The sequence below is a fragment of the Habropoda laboriosa genome, unplaced genomic scaffold (assembly GCF_001263275.1).
Source record: "Habropoda laboriosa isolate 0110345459 unplaced genomic scaffold, ASM126327v1 scaffold713, whole genome shotgun sequence".
Taxonomy (NCBI): domain Eukaryota; kingdom Metazoa; phylum Arthropoda; class Insecta; order Hymenoptera; family Apidae; genus Habropoda; species Habropoda laboriosa.
In genome coordinates, this window is record NW_017100832.1 from 471,476 (window position 1) to 488,965 (window position 17,490).

Below are 17,490 nucleotides of genomic sequence, written 5' to 3' on the forward strand. Positions count from 1 at the left end.
TCAAGAATTTAATTTGGGAAATATTTTCATGCACTGAATTATCTTACTTTCTTCCTGTATTTAATAAATCAAAATTCTAATTGGGGATAATTTTGCACAAAGGAGCATATAAAACGGTTAAATTTGCACACGTCTATTGGGTTTCTTATAGAAACAGGGGCGAAAAGATGCAAAAGAAAATGATCAAGGCACAGCTAACTTCTATAACGAGATTACCAGTTCAAGCGAGAGATTTTATTTCATTTTCAATCTCACGAAATACATTTAAACTTAATGGGCCATAAAATATCAGGCGAAAAAAATATGTTAAACAGAACAGTGAAAAAGAAAAGAAGAAAAAACTGCTAACCATTAAAACAATTACTAATTTAATGTTTATGTAACAACAGCAATCAATTCGCCATTCATTATAATGTTACGCAACAGTTATCTCAACAACAAAACCAGAAAGGCTTTTAAAAAAGGGCTTTTTGTCATTTTTAATTGAATTCTTTCACATTCGTTAGCGAATCGATAAAAAGTTACGCAACGGTGAAATATCGAAGTGAAACGAAAGAATGATCAATTTCTCAAACTCTATTATTGCCAATAAAACAAAATTTCTACAATCTCCGACTGTTAGAAAACGATAAAAAAAAAAAACTAAATTTCTCTCTGTTTTACCTTCGAAACACCACGTCGATAAAAAAGTTTGCGCAATGTTTAAATGTCGAAGTAGAGAAAAACAGAAAAATCGACGAAGAGAAAAAATTCATACAATTTTCATCAAATTTCCAATCGAATTCCTCCAACATTTCGTAATCGAGTCAATGTCAATCTCGCGTTCCCTCCCACACCGATGACAATCACTCTGTCCTCCGCGTGCGAGGCGCATAGAATTAGAGACCGGCTTCTAACCAAGTTTACCCAACCGTTCCACGCTTCGTGGACACGCTGAAATGTATACAAATTGTGATACGTTAAAGAAGGAACGGCTGAAGCAACCGACTGACGACCGACTGTGTCCACCACGTTACGATGGATAGATTGAAGGTTCTTTCGCTTTTGTTTCCACACGCATACACAGTTCGAGGGAAAGGAGAATTATCGACGAGGTGTGTAATGCTGTCGCCAAGGACTTCGCCTTTAAAATCAAACGGAACCTCTTCAAATTCCACCTCGAGTGCAAGAACAATGTTCAATAAATTTCAATGTCATAAATCCAATTTTACTTTTTCCTCTCCCTCTAAGGAATGTTTGATTAGGCATTGAAAAATATTCTAACGGTTTCTCGTCGCGTTATTAACAAACATTCTTTTTTCATCGTTACTGATAATTGTCAAAAGTAATCGGTACTAATTTTAATAAAAAAAATTTCTCGTGACTGGTAACCAGAAACATTTAAATCACTAATTTTTTTTTTATCAATAACCAAAAGCATTAAGAATTGAAATTTTCTTTAAACTTTAAACCTAAAAATTCTAATAATCTAATTTTTTTGAATCGAAATCCTTCGATTAACCTTTCTCGACAATTTTTTCCATTATTTTTGCTCCCTTCTGTTTTTCTCATTAAGAGTCGAAACGTTTGAAAATTGAATCACGTTAAATTCTGAAAAATCGCTATAAAATTCTTGGTCCCTTTTTAATATGCAACTATCGTATTCCAAGCATGATATAAATGTTGCACACTTTCAATATACGAGCAGATAATTCCAAGCATTATTTCCAGCAATTTTCAAAACATGTTCAAATTACCAACTCTGCTCGGTCGGAAGTAATGGTCGAGCAATTAGTTAGGTACACTCGTTAGTAGAATTATTATAATTGAACGTCGTTTCGATAACGTTTCGCTTACTGCCGCTTTCACGACCAATAAGGCGACAGTGTGATTTTCATGGAACGATAACGAGAGACCTGGCGGAAGAAAAAAAAAATGCACTTTCGCGCCTTTTTCTTCTTTTTCTCTCTTTCAGACGACATTGAAAAATGATCGAAGCGCACGATTTGTGGAACACGAACAAGGGGATAAGATTAGGATTGCAAATGTCGCGGAAAATGTGCAACAACCTTCCTTTTCGCTCTTTTCTTTCACGTAGATTGTTGCTCGTGACAAGGAAGCGTCAAGTGAGTCCTCCAATGGAGGAAATATTAACGATGACGAGCATGTTTGTTATGCAACGCTGTCGCTGTCGCGTAATTCACAGACGGTATCTCGCGAGCCGACCTTGCGCAGTCATTTTTGGGAAAATTGTTGAAACTGATAGAGAGAAAAATGACAGACACCGAGTTAAATTGTGATAATCTAATGAAGAAGAACCTTCAAGTGGTAGGACATTTATTTTCTTTTTTAGAAATTGAGTTAATAGCGTTGATAATTTTAAAAAAGTTAAGGAAGTTAAAGAAATTAATATTTTCTCTATTCCTATTTTTTTTTTTAAATATTTTTCATGTTCTATTTTCATTTCTTTTAATATCTTTAATATTCCAATTTTTCTTTTTTTTTTTTCTACTTTTATTTCTTGTAATTTCTTATTTCTTTTAATATCTTTAATACTCTATTTTTATTTCTTTCAATAACTTTACTATTCCATTTTTATTTCTTTCAATATCATTAATATTCCATTTTTATTTCTTTCAATAACTTTACTATTCCATTTTTATTTCTTTCAATATCATTAATATTCCATTTTTATTTCTTTCAATATCTTTAATATTCCATTCTTATTTCTTTTAATATCTTTAATACTCTATTTTTATTTCTTTCAATAACTTTACTATTCCATTTTTATTTCTTTCAATATCTTTAATATTCCATTCTTATTTCTTGTAATATCTTTAATACTCTATTTTTATTTCTTTCAATAACTTTACTATTCCATTTTTATTTATTTCAATATCATTAATATTCTATTTTTATTTCTTTCAATAACTTTACTATTCCATTCTTATTTCTTGTAATATCTTTAATACTCTATTTTTATTTCTTTCAATAACTTTACTATTCCATTCTTATTTCTTGTAATATCTTTAATACTCTATTTTTATTTCTTTCAATAACTTTACTATTCCATTCTTATTTCTTTCAATATCATTAATATTCCATTTATATTTCTTTTAATATTTCTAAACTTTTCTCTATTTTTATTTTTCATTTCTTTAAATTTTACAACCAATGAAGATCTTAATCTTTCAAGTATTACACAATATCATACCAAAAACAGAAATTACAAAAAACAAATACCATGAATCTAGATTAATAGATTTAAGTTCGAGGTTATGTTCGATTTATGGAAAATTGCTCAAAACAGAGATAGTAGCCTGGTTTTGCATACTTGCTCTTGGTATGAATTATTGATAAAACAAAAAAAAAAAGGAAGAAGAAGAAGAGGTAAACAAGAAGGGGGGGAAAAAGAAGGTGAAGTTACGTAAAATATTTTATGTATGAAGTGAAGCGGTATTTTCGTGTCGATTAATTCATGGAGATTAGCTCGATGACAAGGATTTTTAAAGTTTCATCGACGGCCTTAAAATTACCGTCGCGTTGACGGTGTTAAGAAGCCGCCGAGGACGCGGAAGATCGATACGATTTCAAAGAAACACGTTCTATTTCGGGGCAATTCATTACCTTGGGGCTAGGATATTTCGAGAGGTTTTCGGGGAAACGAGAAAAACGAGCGAAGGGAATGGAATTAATCATATTTCCGATTCGATAAACCCCGACGAGTTTATCAGCGATAATAGATTACGATTTTCCGAAGTATTTTCGAAAATGATATATAACTGATATTCCGTAATTGATTCATTCCCTCCTGTTTTCACGTTGAATTCCAAAAACGGTGAAAATCACTTGGAACGTATCTAAAGATAATATTTTACGTTATTAAGGAACAACCTTCGGAAGCTGAGAGCTACAGATGAAACAAAAACACTGGAAATTCATTGCTTCACGTTACATAACCTCAAAAACAAATGTTAACAGCGTTTATAGATTTAATTTGAACGTGAAAAACGTAAAATCTACTCAATCTATTTAAAAATATCGGCCTGCAGAATATTCCTAACCTAAAAGAGTTTATTCGAACACAAAGTCACGCGTTTACTTGCTAAAGTTTGCTTATTTCTAGTTTCTCCTTGCAAATCAATAACAATATTATAATAACAAAATGCTGACATTATTAATTAGTATTTTTTCACTTATTTCTCAGTATATTACGCAAAATTTTAGCAGTCTTTGAAATATTACTGAAACATAACCTCCAAAAATTAAGATTTGCAAATAAACACCTTTAAAACTCGTCTAATCACAATGCTTCGAATGACATAACCTCGAAACCAAGAATTACGAAATTTCCAGATATAACCTAACATAAAAAACGCTCTTGTTATTTACAATCAAGTTTCCATTTACAAAACTACAAATTCCCTTAAAAAAAAAAACCTAACCTAAAATTCAACCAAAAGCGTCAGGCACACCGAGAAGAAAGAAGGAAAAAACCGAAGCCTGAGATAAGAGAAAAGGAAATCTAGAGGAACAGAGCATCATCTCAAGAGGTTCCACTTCGATGTAGATAACCTTTCGAGTGGTCGAAGGACGCGAGAAATCGGAGAGAACAATCGATACGTTACGAGGAACGCTCGCGAACAGGTGTTTTATTTCAAAAGATAGAAAGCCGCCTAAAAAAAGAAGTTAGAGGAGGAGAACACAAGATGGCCAGTGTGTTCAAGAATATCTCCTCGAATGTTGACACACAATACGATAACTACGGCGGCTGACGTATGCACGCGTGTGTGTGGCGAGCAAGAGGACAAAGGATACCGACATTCAAAGCGATTTCTCACCGTTTCTCTCTGAACTGGTAAGCGAGAAAATATTGTGACGCAAACGCGATAACGGCGCAAACGCAAGGTCGAAGAGCTTTTCCGATTCATCTAACGCGGCAATCGTTGCGTCGCGCACACGTTATGTTCAAACTTTTATGCCAACGCACACCACACACACGCTGCGAATGTCCCGGTTTTATTACCAGAGAGAGAGAGAGAGACCCGTTTAATCGCGTCGTTTCAACGCGCGTTGGAAAATTTAAAGGGGCTCATAGCACGCGCGCGTGTGAGGTAGTCTTCATACCCGGCGATAACTGGATTTGTAATTTTAACGTTGGAAATTACGTTACAGGGAAGAGACACAGAGAGAGAGAGAGAGTTTAATTTGATCGAAGTAGAATTCCAAGGATGACGGCGTCAGATTGGTTTGGTTTCGTGTAGAATCTTGGAATTATGTTGAAATGTGCGATAGTCTTTTTTTGATGTATGGGTAAAGGAAAGTAATTTTTCGAAGAAAACAGATTCCAAATGTGTGAACTAGATTAACAAATGGAATGATGTTATCGTCGTGTGTGCTTTGGTAATTATCTTGTAGGCAAATGATTAATTGCAGAATTGATGAATCACAGAATTTGATAAAATGTTGTACAAGTGCTTGTATCGGAGAAGAATAATATTGTTAATAGTATGCATGAATTCAATTGTTTCGTATACAAACTTGTATACAACATAACAAACTTGCAACTTTTTATGGAATATTGAAAAAATTTTTATCCATAATGGTTGAGTTCACCCTTTCTATTCTTATTAAATATCAATTTTTTTCTTTTGTTAAGTAACATCTGAGAATATGGAATAATATTAAAAAGAGAAATTTGATCTAAAATGTTAAGCTAACATTTTTCATTCTTACGAAATCTGATCCACAGATTTAATTCTGTGCTTTTTATTTAATAAAATACTTGCCATGTGACAGAAAAATTGTAGCTGCAACAATTAAATGCTAATAAACAGAAACTGCGATTTTTCTCGTCCCATTTTATCAGCTTTAATCGACAACTACTGAAGATATTCTCACTCACTCGAAGAACATCTTATTTGTATACCAAATTAACTTTTTTCTCAAATAAGGCCACAACGAACAAATAATATGTACGTCAACGAACAGCTGTCCTATTAATTCTTCGTTCGTTTTAATTGAAAATAAATAAATAATATTCTCCTCGTTTCTCGTAAGCACGATGACGACCCATCGGTGATCCACGAGGCAAGAAACGTGTTAATTAGAGCGAACCCAAAGCTGAAAACTGTGTAAAACAAACAGAATTGTGGTGGACAAGTTGCTCGTGCCATCCAGTTTCTTAATTTTTCGTAAAATCCTGATACACAATCTCGGAACATGTAGGATATCTGCTTTTCGAGCGAGATAACAGTATTCTGAAAGCTGCTGTAGAATGGGACATTTAGTTCACGTCCCAGAAACGTGATACGTGGATCATTTCCAACAATATTTCTCTCCTATACAAACTCGCGATGAAAGACATTGTACCATTTTATTTAAAATAAAAAAATAAATAAAACTGTAACAAATTGCCTACAATTGTATTCCAAAGAGTTATACGCCCGTAAATAAATAAATAAAAACTTTGTTAACTTTCATTACGAAAAATCGATAAACACTCGAAACAAGTGTTTTCCTTTTCGAGCTTGATTAACGTTGAATCGGTGTTTTGAAAGTCGTTAAAACGTACACATTATCTCGAGCACGGAAGAAAGAAGAGAAAAAGAAAACGGTTATTTTCGTGAATTTGTAAAATTTTTCAGAGAACGCTTCTCGAGATGGCGATATTTTATTAGAGCGAGGAAAATTTGCTACTCGTAGCAACTAAGTGAAAAATCGTATGGTAATTTATTGTTGCATTATCGCTTGGCCGGTTGAATTTTAAAATCACGTTCATGAACAATTCACTTGAGTGATATATTATCGGCCAAGTGAAAAATATTGTACATATAATACACAACGACTGTTTTACTGAACGCATGATTTACGTTCCACGCTATAGCTTCCATTATGATAATTGACACAGACAGCGAATGTTACGAATGGTCCTCTGTAATTATTTCTAAATTACTCTAATTATTAAGAAAGCTAGCTTTAAATTCGGAAAACGCTATTTTAAAACGAAATTATTACGTAATTCAAAATTCGGTATTCGACGAATTTCCGAAGCAAAAGTTCCTACACGTGCGTCGCCATTTTGTGAAATTTTCCAATTTAAAAAATTTCCCCCGAATTTCACGAATACCAGCCTTAAATTCCCTAGCGATAAAATGGAACGCAACTTGTCTAAAAAAAAACTACGTAATTAATAATTTGCGTATTAAAATCGATTAATTAGTAAGACGTAAAACAGTGTATGTGAAAAAGGGGCAATTTTATATGATTAACATAATTCAAAGCGAATCGACTGTCGTTTCTCGATCAATCAGTGTCGGGAGGAAATTGCATTAAACGCTTTACGGTGAGAATTGATCGACTCACGACACTGGCGTTTCTCGCCTACGACAGTCGATCGAAGCAGCAATTCTCTTCCTGCGATATTGTGACACGTTAATCCGCGCGCGATTCCACGGCAAACGTTCGTCGAACATGGAGTCGCGGCGTGAGGAATCGAATCGAAACGAGCTTGGATTAAGACGTCGTTATTACTTCGACGGGGGGAAAAAGAACGAAATTGAACAATGGCGGGTAGGATTGTACGCTTGAAATTCCGTTAAAACGCGATACTTTCACGCGTGAACGCGAAACAGCCTGTTTGGGAGAAGTACACGAATCGCTGTAGTGTAAACTTTCTATGTGGTTTTGGTGTTAGAAGGTTTCACTGCGAGCAATTTCGATTTCGATTCTGTTAGGCGAGAGATATTCCAACGGCGATACGTTATCTCGGAAATCGGAATTCAAATTTCAATTCCAGTTTGTAATTTGAACTTGCATATCAACAGAGATTACCAGATCAGATAAGGTTATCGAGAATATAGAAGTTCACGAGAATGAAATGTAACGCTGCATCAGGTTTGTCATTTGATGGAAATGAAGTTACCAGATGTATTTTTAAAAGATTTATCGTTATTTGAACCGGCGTGCGTATAAATACCGGCGAGATCTTCGAGAATTTATCAGTATGAAGAAAGAAAGAATACACGTAAGGTTTTCGAATATTTATCAACAGTAAAAAGAAAGGAAGAAAAAAAGATTTCTAAAAATACGTGTAAAGATTAAAAAAAAAATGCATCGATATTTAAATTACCGAGAAAAAATTCAACGTTCCGCTATTGGAACGCTGTGCAACGCAAAATTGTCAGCTTATCGACCCCGTTGAAAACGGTCTAATCGCGAAAATTGGTCAAACACGTTGTTAAAGCGACTCGTTGTAAATGAAGGTTCGTGCAAAAGTTCAGTTTCACAATGCCAAGGTTATCAGCAGGTGAGGTCCCACACAATCATCGTGTGGCCGCATTCATTAAATTGTAATTATAAAGTCGAAGATCTGTTTATAGCCTCGTGATTCATCACTTTGGTCGATAGCGTTCTCCCGGGCAGGAAGTGTAATGAGTAATAGTCCCCATCCGAGGAGGTCTATCGGTGAAACAACTAACAACGGTACAGCGCCGTTCGTCGGCCGACCCGTACGACTCCCAACGATTGTTTAATTCGCTACATTCAATTACTAAACGTTTCTGTGCGCGCCCCGACACTATTTCCCCCCACCAGACCGGCCGAGTCCAACGAAATATCACAATAGGAGGCCTTCACGCGGCACCGCGACGCTGCCCCCGCAAGATAAACGAACGTTCGACACAGCAAAGAAGTAAATTCTAACCGTCGACCGTTTAGAACACAAAGCGATGTTGTTCACTCACGAAGGGTAGGACGCTTCATTGCCAGTTCTGTCACGATCCGATCGTACGCGAGCATGAATATGTGCGGTGAAGGCTGTTGTGCTGATAAAAAAACTTTGACAGAGAAAGTAATATACATGAAATGGCTATATAACACGGACTACACAGCTGCACGAGCCAATGATATTCGCGCGGAACGTAAACAGTGCGAGCTAATTTATTCACAACGGATAGTAGTTCCGATGGTTTCGAGGATTGAATTCTTTTCAAAGCAAAAACGGTTATCCTAACCTGTACAACACACGCTTGTCTATACGTTACGCAGAGGCACATGTAGGTGCGCGTGCAGCGACACCGTTTGTGTATCGAAGAATTTTCAGACAGCACTACGCGAGAGAGAGAAAGAGAGAGAGAGCGCGACCGGAAGATAAGGCTGGCCACGCGTGAACGTTTCTACGTTTGAATTCCATCGACTCATATTCACGGTCAAACGTTTCAGTATAAAGGCAGATTGTCGAACCGTGACGGAGCCCGCATCGTACTCGGAAGGTCGGCTTAACGTAAAAAGGTGTATTAACCTTGACGTCTTTTCCTTCGCCACGCAAGCGACTTGACCAAGAACTTTCAAACTAATAACGACTATTCCCGGCGACGTACGCATCACACGTCGAACGAACGCTCAACAGCTATGTAAATACACTGAGAGAGCGTATAAATCTGTTAAATCAGTTGACTATAGTTATGGCAGGGATGGGTCGTTGACCAGTGCGCACTCTATGGCAGATACCGGCATCTGCGGCAGAATACTTCAAAACAAAGGGACACCGGTATCTTCATGAAAAACACTTTTTTCGTATAAATATGTTGTTAAATCCATCCCGAGACGCAATTATGCAAAATATTATCGTTAATAAACGAGATAATGCGTGGTTTAACGTCGATATAACCCGCGATATTGGTCGTCGTGTTGGATCAATAAAGACACTTAATAACATCGGGCACCAGAGAAGAAAAACAAATACGTCCGAGCAAAGACCCACCCTAAACCGTAACGATGAAGAGGTTCGAATGTCGAGTAGAAAGTACGTACCGCGCCAGCGCCATCCTGACATGAGATAATCCAGGTCCCGTAGGTGTCGAGAGCAAGGTATCCAGATCTGGAAAGAATGCTTTATCGCCGACACTAAATCCCACTGGACACATGCGCGTAAATTCCTCGTCCTCGAACACACGAGCTCGTCATAACTTTCGGCCCTGGCTTCAAGGAGCCTCTCCCCTAATTTCGTTCACTTCGATTTTCTCGAGTAATCTCGTGGCGTCCTCGCGCCTACAAACGTAGTCAGGGATTCCCTTCCTTCTCCCTGTCTCTGGTGTAACACTGTCACTACCGCATTTTCACTGCTGTATCTGTGACGGCTCCGCGGAAAAAAAAGGCTCGCAACAGTCAATCACGGCCGGGGACGGTTAAACGAGCAGCGACAAACTAACGTGAATCGACAAACGTGCACGACGACGGTGAACGATAACGAAGGTAACAAGAAGCGTGCGGTGAGTACACGGCGAGCCCGTGATCAAACGAGAGAAAAAAAGGGACGACTGATTCGAATATTCGACCTCGGTCTGCCAGCCGACCACCGCCGACCAAATTAATTCGTGTGCGCGTGATTAAAAGAGCGACTAGAACGCCGAGAGCTGTTACGCTTGCTCGGAACACAGTTCGCCAGTCACTATTCCAACTCCGATCACGGCGCTGGCTCGACTGAGCTCAGCTACTGAGCGTCCGTGAGTCCCCACCCCTGTGGCCGCGGCCTCGTACGCTTTCGTCGCGGTTCGGTCGCGTTCGTAAACGTCTCGGAGATGCTCGTGCCTTTCCGCGACCTCGTGTCGTGCTAGAACGACGGTTCACCGCCGGGTAGCCAAGGCTCCCTCCTACAGGAAACTCCTGTTCGGGAATGCACGTTTTCTGGCATACTGCTACGAAATTATATGAACTGTGTTATCATACGTAACACACTGTCGAAAGGTCTCTTCGGCCAGTTTATACGCGTCTCTTCTCTCACGCTCTTTATTCAGCGCCGTAAAAATACACTCGCGATGATGCTTCCGATATTTCCATTCCCTGGCAAAAACACACCGATTGTGTGTGGTACGTTCTATACCTCCTGTATAAACGCGACCGATAATTCGTCTAGCGTTTACGCGTTTTCGGCCAAGCATCAAAACGTAGGAGAATAATAGAACGAAATTATTCATACCCCGCTTTCGATGCCACGTATACCCGGGGCATTCAAATCGGTAATGAAACCCGCGCAGTGTCGTTTACGAATTCAGCGGTATACACGATATATAGCCGGAACGTGTGAAAGGTTTTTCGAGCGTGCCGAGTGTATCGGTGCTTTCATGTCACCGGAAACGGAGAACAAGCCTCTGTTCGTCGAATTACACGAAAAAGAGGTCACGAAAATGTTTTATGGGTGTTTAAGGTGGCTGTGGTCGGCGTCAATGGGACCGTGACGTCGTGCCGGAATCACGCACGACGGTCGTGACATTGTGAAGAGAATACTGGACTCTCGCAGAACTAATGTAACACAGAGGTCAGATAATTTAATACGCAGTTCGAGAAAGAGAAAAAAAAAAGAAGAAAGGAAAAACATCCGCTGTCAAACGAACCGGTGTACGTACATATATAATCGAACATTTCGAACTGTATAATCTGGCCGCATATTTCGTACACGTCGATTTACTTTCGTAATCGACGTTCCTAACCTAACTCTGTCGTTGTTCCGTAACATTAATGACGGCCAGGTGATGCTCGGCACGATCGATCTACTGAAACTTCACGTCGAAATTGATTCTTTAATTCGTGTTAATAACAGGAAGGAACGGCGTTTATTACGGCCCTCCGGACGCCACGGAGAATATTCCATTAACCGCGTTCGTGACTCCGGCGCAAAGGCAGCAGTTTTATGCAATCATACGCACGGATGCAAGTTTAAGGTTGCACGGATCTCACTGGCCGATACGCGTGCTGTTAACGTGTCCATAAATTAGTGTCGTGCCTCGAATAGCTTCCTCAGAGTGTCGGCCATTTCTGGAACGGATCTCCCGCGAGTTTAGTGATTTCGTTCGACATGTACTTCGCTACGGTTCACCATAGACTAACAGAAACTTACAGTAGAGGAAAACTTATCGTTGAAACAGACGAAATGTTATTCGTACGAAAACCGGGATGTTGTGCGTCACAGTAAAGTTTTGCTTTCGTATGAAATTTTGAGAATCTCGATTTCGAGCTAGAAAGAGAGAGAGAGGTCAGCGTTAATAAGGACGGCCCCGGGGCGCAGGGTCCCCTTGACCCCCTTAAAAAAACGTCCCTGAGTCTCATTCGCCCCAGAGCACGCGAGGAGTGCCATGTAAACTCTATTACGCTTTTCATTCTTTCTCGTTTTTCCTTTCCACGTCGACGCTTCCTCGGTGTCTGACATCGCATGTCGTGCCTGGCTTTCCTGCCTACGGGGAATCATAGTGAAAAATGAGCAGCTACGACGACGGAACAGCGTGCGCCGCCCTCTGTATGCGATGTCGGCGAATCGGCGATATTCGGTCTGGATAATTATACAGCTTTTTATTATTCAACTGTAATTTTTCTGTATCATATCGGATGGCTGTAGACCATGTTGTTCCTGGTGTAATTTATACGGTAATATCAAGTATGCTCGTTCTGGATACAGGATGTATCAGAAAGGTTGCTTGAAAAATTTGAATACGAATTCGTCGTACCGAATGAAAAGAGGTTATATTAACATCTCATGCCAATTAAACCGATGGTTGATTAAACTTTGAAGAAATGTACAGGGTGGTGTATCAAAAGTGTTGGTTTAAGTTAGGTTAGAATTATAGATATAGGTTTTATATGGCAAATTTGTGAATTGTATTATACTTAGAGGGTGATTGGTTAAATTTTGAAATATACAGGGCGTACCAAAAGTAGTGGTCCTTCTTACCATATGTCGATACATTACAAAATTTGTGAATTGTATAATTTTCAGAGAGTGACTGGCTAAATTTTAAAATATAAGGGCGTATCAAAAGTAGTGTTCCATCTTACCATATGTTGATACATTACAAAATGAGATGTACTTTAACAAATATGTTTCAAACTAACCTAAAAAAAATCCTGTATTACAAAATTGATAAATGAAGTGTACCATACCTATTTAAAACTACTTTTCACCAAAATTCCTTCAAACATTAAACACACAAAAATCTTACTCAATCTTTTTCCCAACATTTTTGAAACACTCTGTACACTTACCGTACCATTAATTCACTGCTCGCGTGATCCAGAGCTGGCAGAGCCAGAGAATCTTGATCAGGTTGAAACAAATGGACAACAAATGGTAATATTTTCGTGATCGTTAATCCAACCACACCAATTTTCTTCAGCGGAACGTAATTAAACGGCCGTTTTGAAGAACGGCGCTGCTGCTAGCTGGCTTAATTGTACCAGAAATTCGCGATAATTTCGCGCAAGTTCTACAGGGAAAAGTTTTAAGTCGCGGTGGGGAATTTATCGTTGGCCCCGGTGCGCACAATAAGCGAACGCTCCGCGCCGCGGCCGTTAAAATTTCTCTTAAGAATTCTCAGGAAACTCGACTTGAACGGGAGAGGACCCTCGAAGTTTTCTGAACGGCTGTAGCTGCTAGTAGGATCGGCCGCTAAATACAAACGATACACAACACACGTCTCTGGTTCGAGAAATCGTGAGTGCCAGGCAGCTGTCGTCGTAAAAGAGATACTTTCTTGTCCCATGGAGTGGCGTCTGTTCGTTTCGAACCAATTGCATCTCTCGCAGACTGTTTCGAACTGAGACGGTAAAGCAAACTCCGCTCTTTCGTTCTCTTAATTGCTGTTTACTCGTTGCGGCTTCTAATATACGAGAGACGACAGACCTAGCGAAATCTGTTTTTCGTCAATTTTGTTTTTTCTTTTTTAATTAATTGCTTTTAGTGTTTCAGCTGGTTGCCACTTTGGTTTACTGTTGGATTACAGCAGACGTTTCTTCCTCGTGAACACACGGTGTATCGAGTAACCCTTTCAGCACGATGAAACGATATACGAGTTCAGAGAAAGCTATCGCGGCGTTCGATGAATTTTGTGTAGGAGGAATTGATACGATTTAGCTTGAATGGAAAATTTAAACGGTAATTTAGTTATGTGCGTGGTAAATGTAAAAGGAGTTAAACGGTTAAATTTACTTTTTACGAGAACGAGGAGAGTGTGTTAATTTCGACTTTAACGATACTGACAAATTTTCCTCTGATTTTCATTTTATTTATTTTACACGCAAAGTTTTTACTACACTTTGGAAATTGTATTTTTTATCAGAGGTGGAAGTAAATTTTCTCGGGGTAAATTATTCTGTATCTTTCACATAAATAGATTTAAAAATATCTGACACAAAATTCAAACAAATTAAAATTTTCCTGAAAATAACATCTAAACAGATTAAAATTTTCTCGCAAATAAAATAAAAAAAAGTTAAAATTATCTTGAAAATAAAATTGTAAAATCCTTGAAATTTTCTTGAAAGTCAAATGTAAAAAATTAAAATTGTCTTGAAAATAAAATTTGAAGAAATTCAAATTTTCTTGGTAACAAAATTCAATAGAAAATGAGGAAATGGACAATTTGGGTGAAAATGGGTCGATGTCCAGGAACTGTGAATCCAAAAGACATTTTCTCGCAAGCAACAGGAAGATTTCACTTACGCAGATCGTCAGAAATAGAACTGTCTGTGGTTTAGAAGCAGGAAATGTCCAATAGCTGAAGTGTCTATGGGATGAACGATTTTTTGAAGTGTTTTCGAGAAGAGAAATGGTACTTGATACAGGTCACTTAACTTTCTCATGGCAACGTTGGCACGAGCCTGTTGCTTGAACTGAATTAATTCGCAGTTACGTCAGTAGTATGGTCGGCACCGAGTTGATCGTTGCTCCTCACTTCCAAATGCGTTCATTCGTCCGGTTTCTATTAGACTGATCCTGGAAACCCATGGGCGACGAGTTTCTGTTCAGTTTCAGGACTGTCGTAAACTTCTGCTGTGGTTACTTTAGTATGCCAACGTGTTAGATGTTAATTCTCGATTAAACTTTAATTTTGCAACAAGATGCAGAGGAGTTTTCGTTTACCATTTTGTGTAAATGTATTATGAGAGTTATATTCGAGCTTTGGTAGAATTTCACATCTGAGTGAAACAGCTCTTTTACTGAAAATTGGTTCGGTTGATTCACAAACAGTACAAAAGTCAAAATTTTTTTAGCGAACACTAAACATGATTAATACGATTTATACTCGAGAAAAAAGTAAGTTTCTTGGTAGAATTTCAAATCTGAGTAAAAAAAAGTGAATCTAATGAAAAATTGACGTGTCGTCACAAGTTGCTTTATTATTGAAAATTGGTCGCCTTAATTCGCAAGTAGTGTGAGTGACCTAAATTTCTTAACAAACAGTAATCAATTTGAACGAAAAATCGGCCGACACGCTATGCACGATTAACATAATCTATGTTCAACGAAAAAGTAAATGTCTTTCATAGAAAATTTCAAATTTGAGTAAAAAACTGAACACTTTTCTCACAAGTTTCTCTATCGCTAAAAATTGACTCACCCGATAAACAGCGCAAGTAACCAAATTTCTCGGCGAACAGCAATCAATTTAAATAACAAACTTTAAAAAAAAAAAAAAAGGGAGCCAAAGAAATAAAGAAGGGAACATTCTTATCGACCAAAAAATTCACGCAACGTCACAAGTAGCCTTACTATTAAAAATTGGTCGACTCAACTCGCAAACAGTACACTCAAGCAACCAAATCAATCTTAAAAACGAACTTCTCGAAAAAAAAAAATCCAAAGAAACCGAAGAAAGACACGTTCAGAAATTGAACGACTAAGGCTCCGAATAAAGGCCGTCCTTTCAGAATTATATCCTATCTGCCCTGACATACTGTAACACTTCTGAAATACAGTTGGGCCAACGATCATTAGGAAAGGCAGCCGCACCTACGCGCTCGCCGAAGTACCGGTAGAAAGGTGTTCAAATCCGCGTTCAAAGGTGCTCGTATCCGTTTACCTGGTCCGGGGACACGCGATTCGATCTCGGGTAGCGCGAATTACCGGCGTAAATCCGCGGTTGAAACGTGTACGTTAAACGAGCCTGCCCGGTTATACATACAAAGAGCAAAACCGAAGTAGACGAGACGGTGAAGGTAGTTGGGTAGGTAGACTTCGGTCGAAAACCTCGACAAGGAGGTTGTGTTCGCGTTGAAAGAAGGAAATGTTTGAGAAAGACGAAGGAGAGGAAGGAGGGATTTCGGTTTCGAGATGGAATGGGCTTTCGCCCTGTACGGTCCAGCTGTTTCTCTGTCCGCCGTAAAAACTGGTGCGTAGCACTTGACACCCAGAAGAGAGGTCCATCCTCTTCTCATTTTTCGCGGTACCGCGGCTAATTTGCATCTCCTTCGTCGTTCACACGAATCAAGCGATGCGAGATTTCGGATTTTCTCGTCTTTGCGCGAAAAATTTCGATCGTTAAGTATATCGCGCAAATTTTCCCTTGTTTCGTTTACTTTCCACGACTCGTCGTCGCCAGCTGGACGCGTAATTGAATTAACACCGTAGGCGACTTGCGCAGGCCTAGAGCCTCACAGGTCAGCGACGACGACGACGGCGGCGACGACTTTATATGCGTTGCAAATGAAAATACGAGGCTCGCGGAATTAAACGGACGTGGATAGAATGTGTACCGCGGAGCGCGGTTGCTTGGAATTACGACTTGCTCCGGTGTTTTCCTCGCGTAGCAAGTTTCTTTACGATTCAAGATTTCCGAGTAGGTATGTACATATGTACTGTGTGTACGTAGAGAGCTTGGGTAACGCGCGGGTTTCGGGTTGGAATTACTTTGAAGTACCTGGGGCTCGTCTCGGAGTGTTCGGAATTCGTGTGAATGTGTTTCTTCTCTTTCTTTTTCCCTTCTTTTCCTCTCTCTACAGGTAAAATGGTAACGAGTTTCTGGGGTGATCTAAGGTCAGGAACTGTGTGTGTTGTAACCAGTTGTGTTGTACGGCTGTCTGCAATTTATGTCATGGGACTCGTTGTAAGAGATACTTTTGTATGTTTGATCGTGATTGGAAGGTCTTTGCAATTTATAGTAATGTCTCGAGGATCTTCGTGTTTGTTTTCGTGTAAAAACCGGAGGCAACACATTTTTCATGCATGAATTGCATAATGCATAATGCAAATGTTTAAGTATCGTATAGTTGCCCAAGAAATAATCGAGCACCGGCGATCGCAGGCTGAAGGTCGAAGATCGATAATCGAAAAACGAAGGATCGGAAATAGGTGGTCGAAGTTCGATAATCGAAAATCGAAGGTCGAAGCTCGATAATCGAAGACTGAAGATCGATATTCGAAGGTCGATAATTGAAAAGTGAAGCTCGCGGTTCAATAATCGAAGACTGAAGATCGATAATCGAAGGTCGATAATCGAAGGTTAAAGATCGAAATTCAACAATCGAAGGTTGAAGATCGATAATTGAAAATCGAGGGTCGACGATCGAATCTCGAAACTCGAAAATCGACAAGCACGCGATAAAAATTTCAAAACAAAATTTGAAAGAGGAAATTCAGAACGTTCCCTCGCTTCCTAAGACGTAATCGAACCGAAAAAAGGTGAACAGCGACCGCCGTTAGACGAGCTTACCGAGGCCGGACAGTCGGATTGGGGATTTATC

General features: G+C 38.9%; 1 protein-coding gene across 2 annotated transcripts in view; it reads right to left on the minus strand.

The window, feature by feature from the left end:
• Positions 1-10,447, minus strand: part of LOC108577284 (speckle-type POZ protein) — a 71,495-nt gene extending 61,048 nt beyond the window's left edge. For both annotated transcript variants that reach the window (XM_017940422.1, XM_017940420.1), the window contains exon 1: positions 9,793-10,447. In XM_017940422.1, the coding sequence (XP_017795911.1) occupies positions 9,793-9,905 (113 nt within the window). In that variant the 5' untranslated portion in view covers positions 9,906-10,447. The remainder of the gene's footprint in view (positions 1-9,792) is intronic.
• Positions 10,448-17,490: the final 7,043 nt, after the last annotated feature.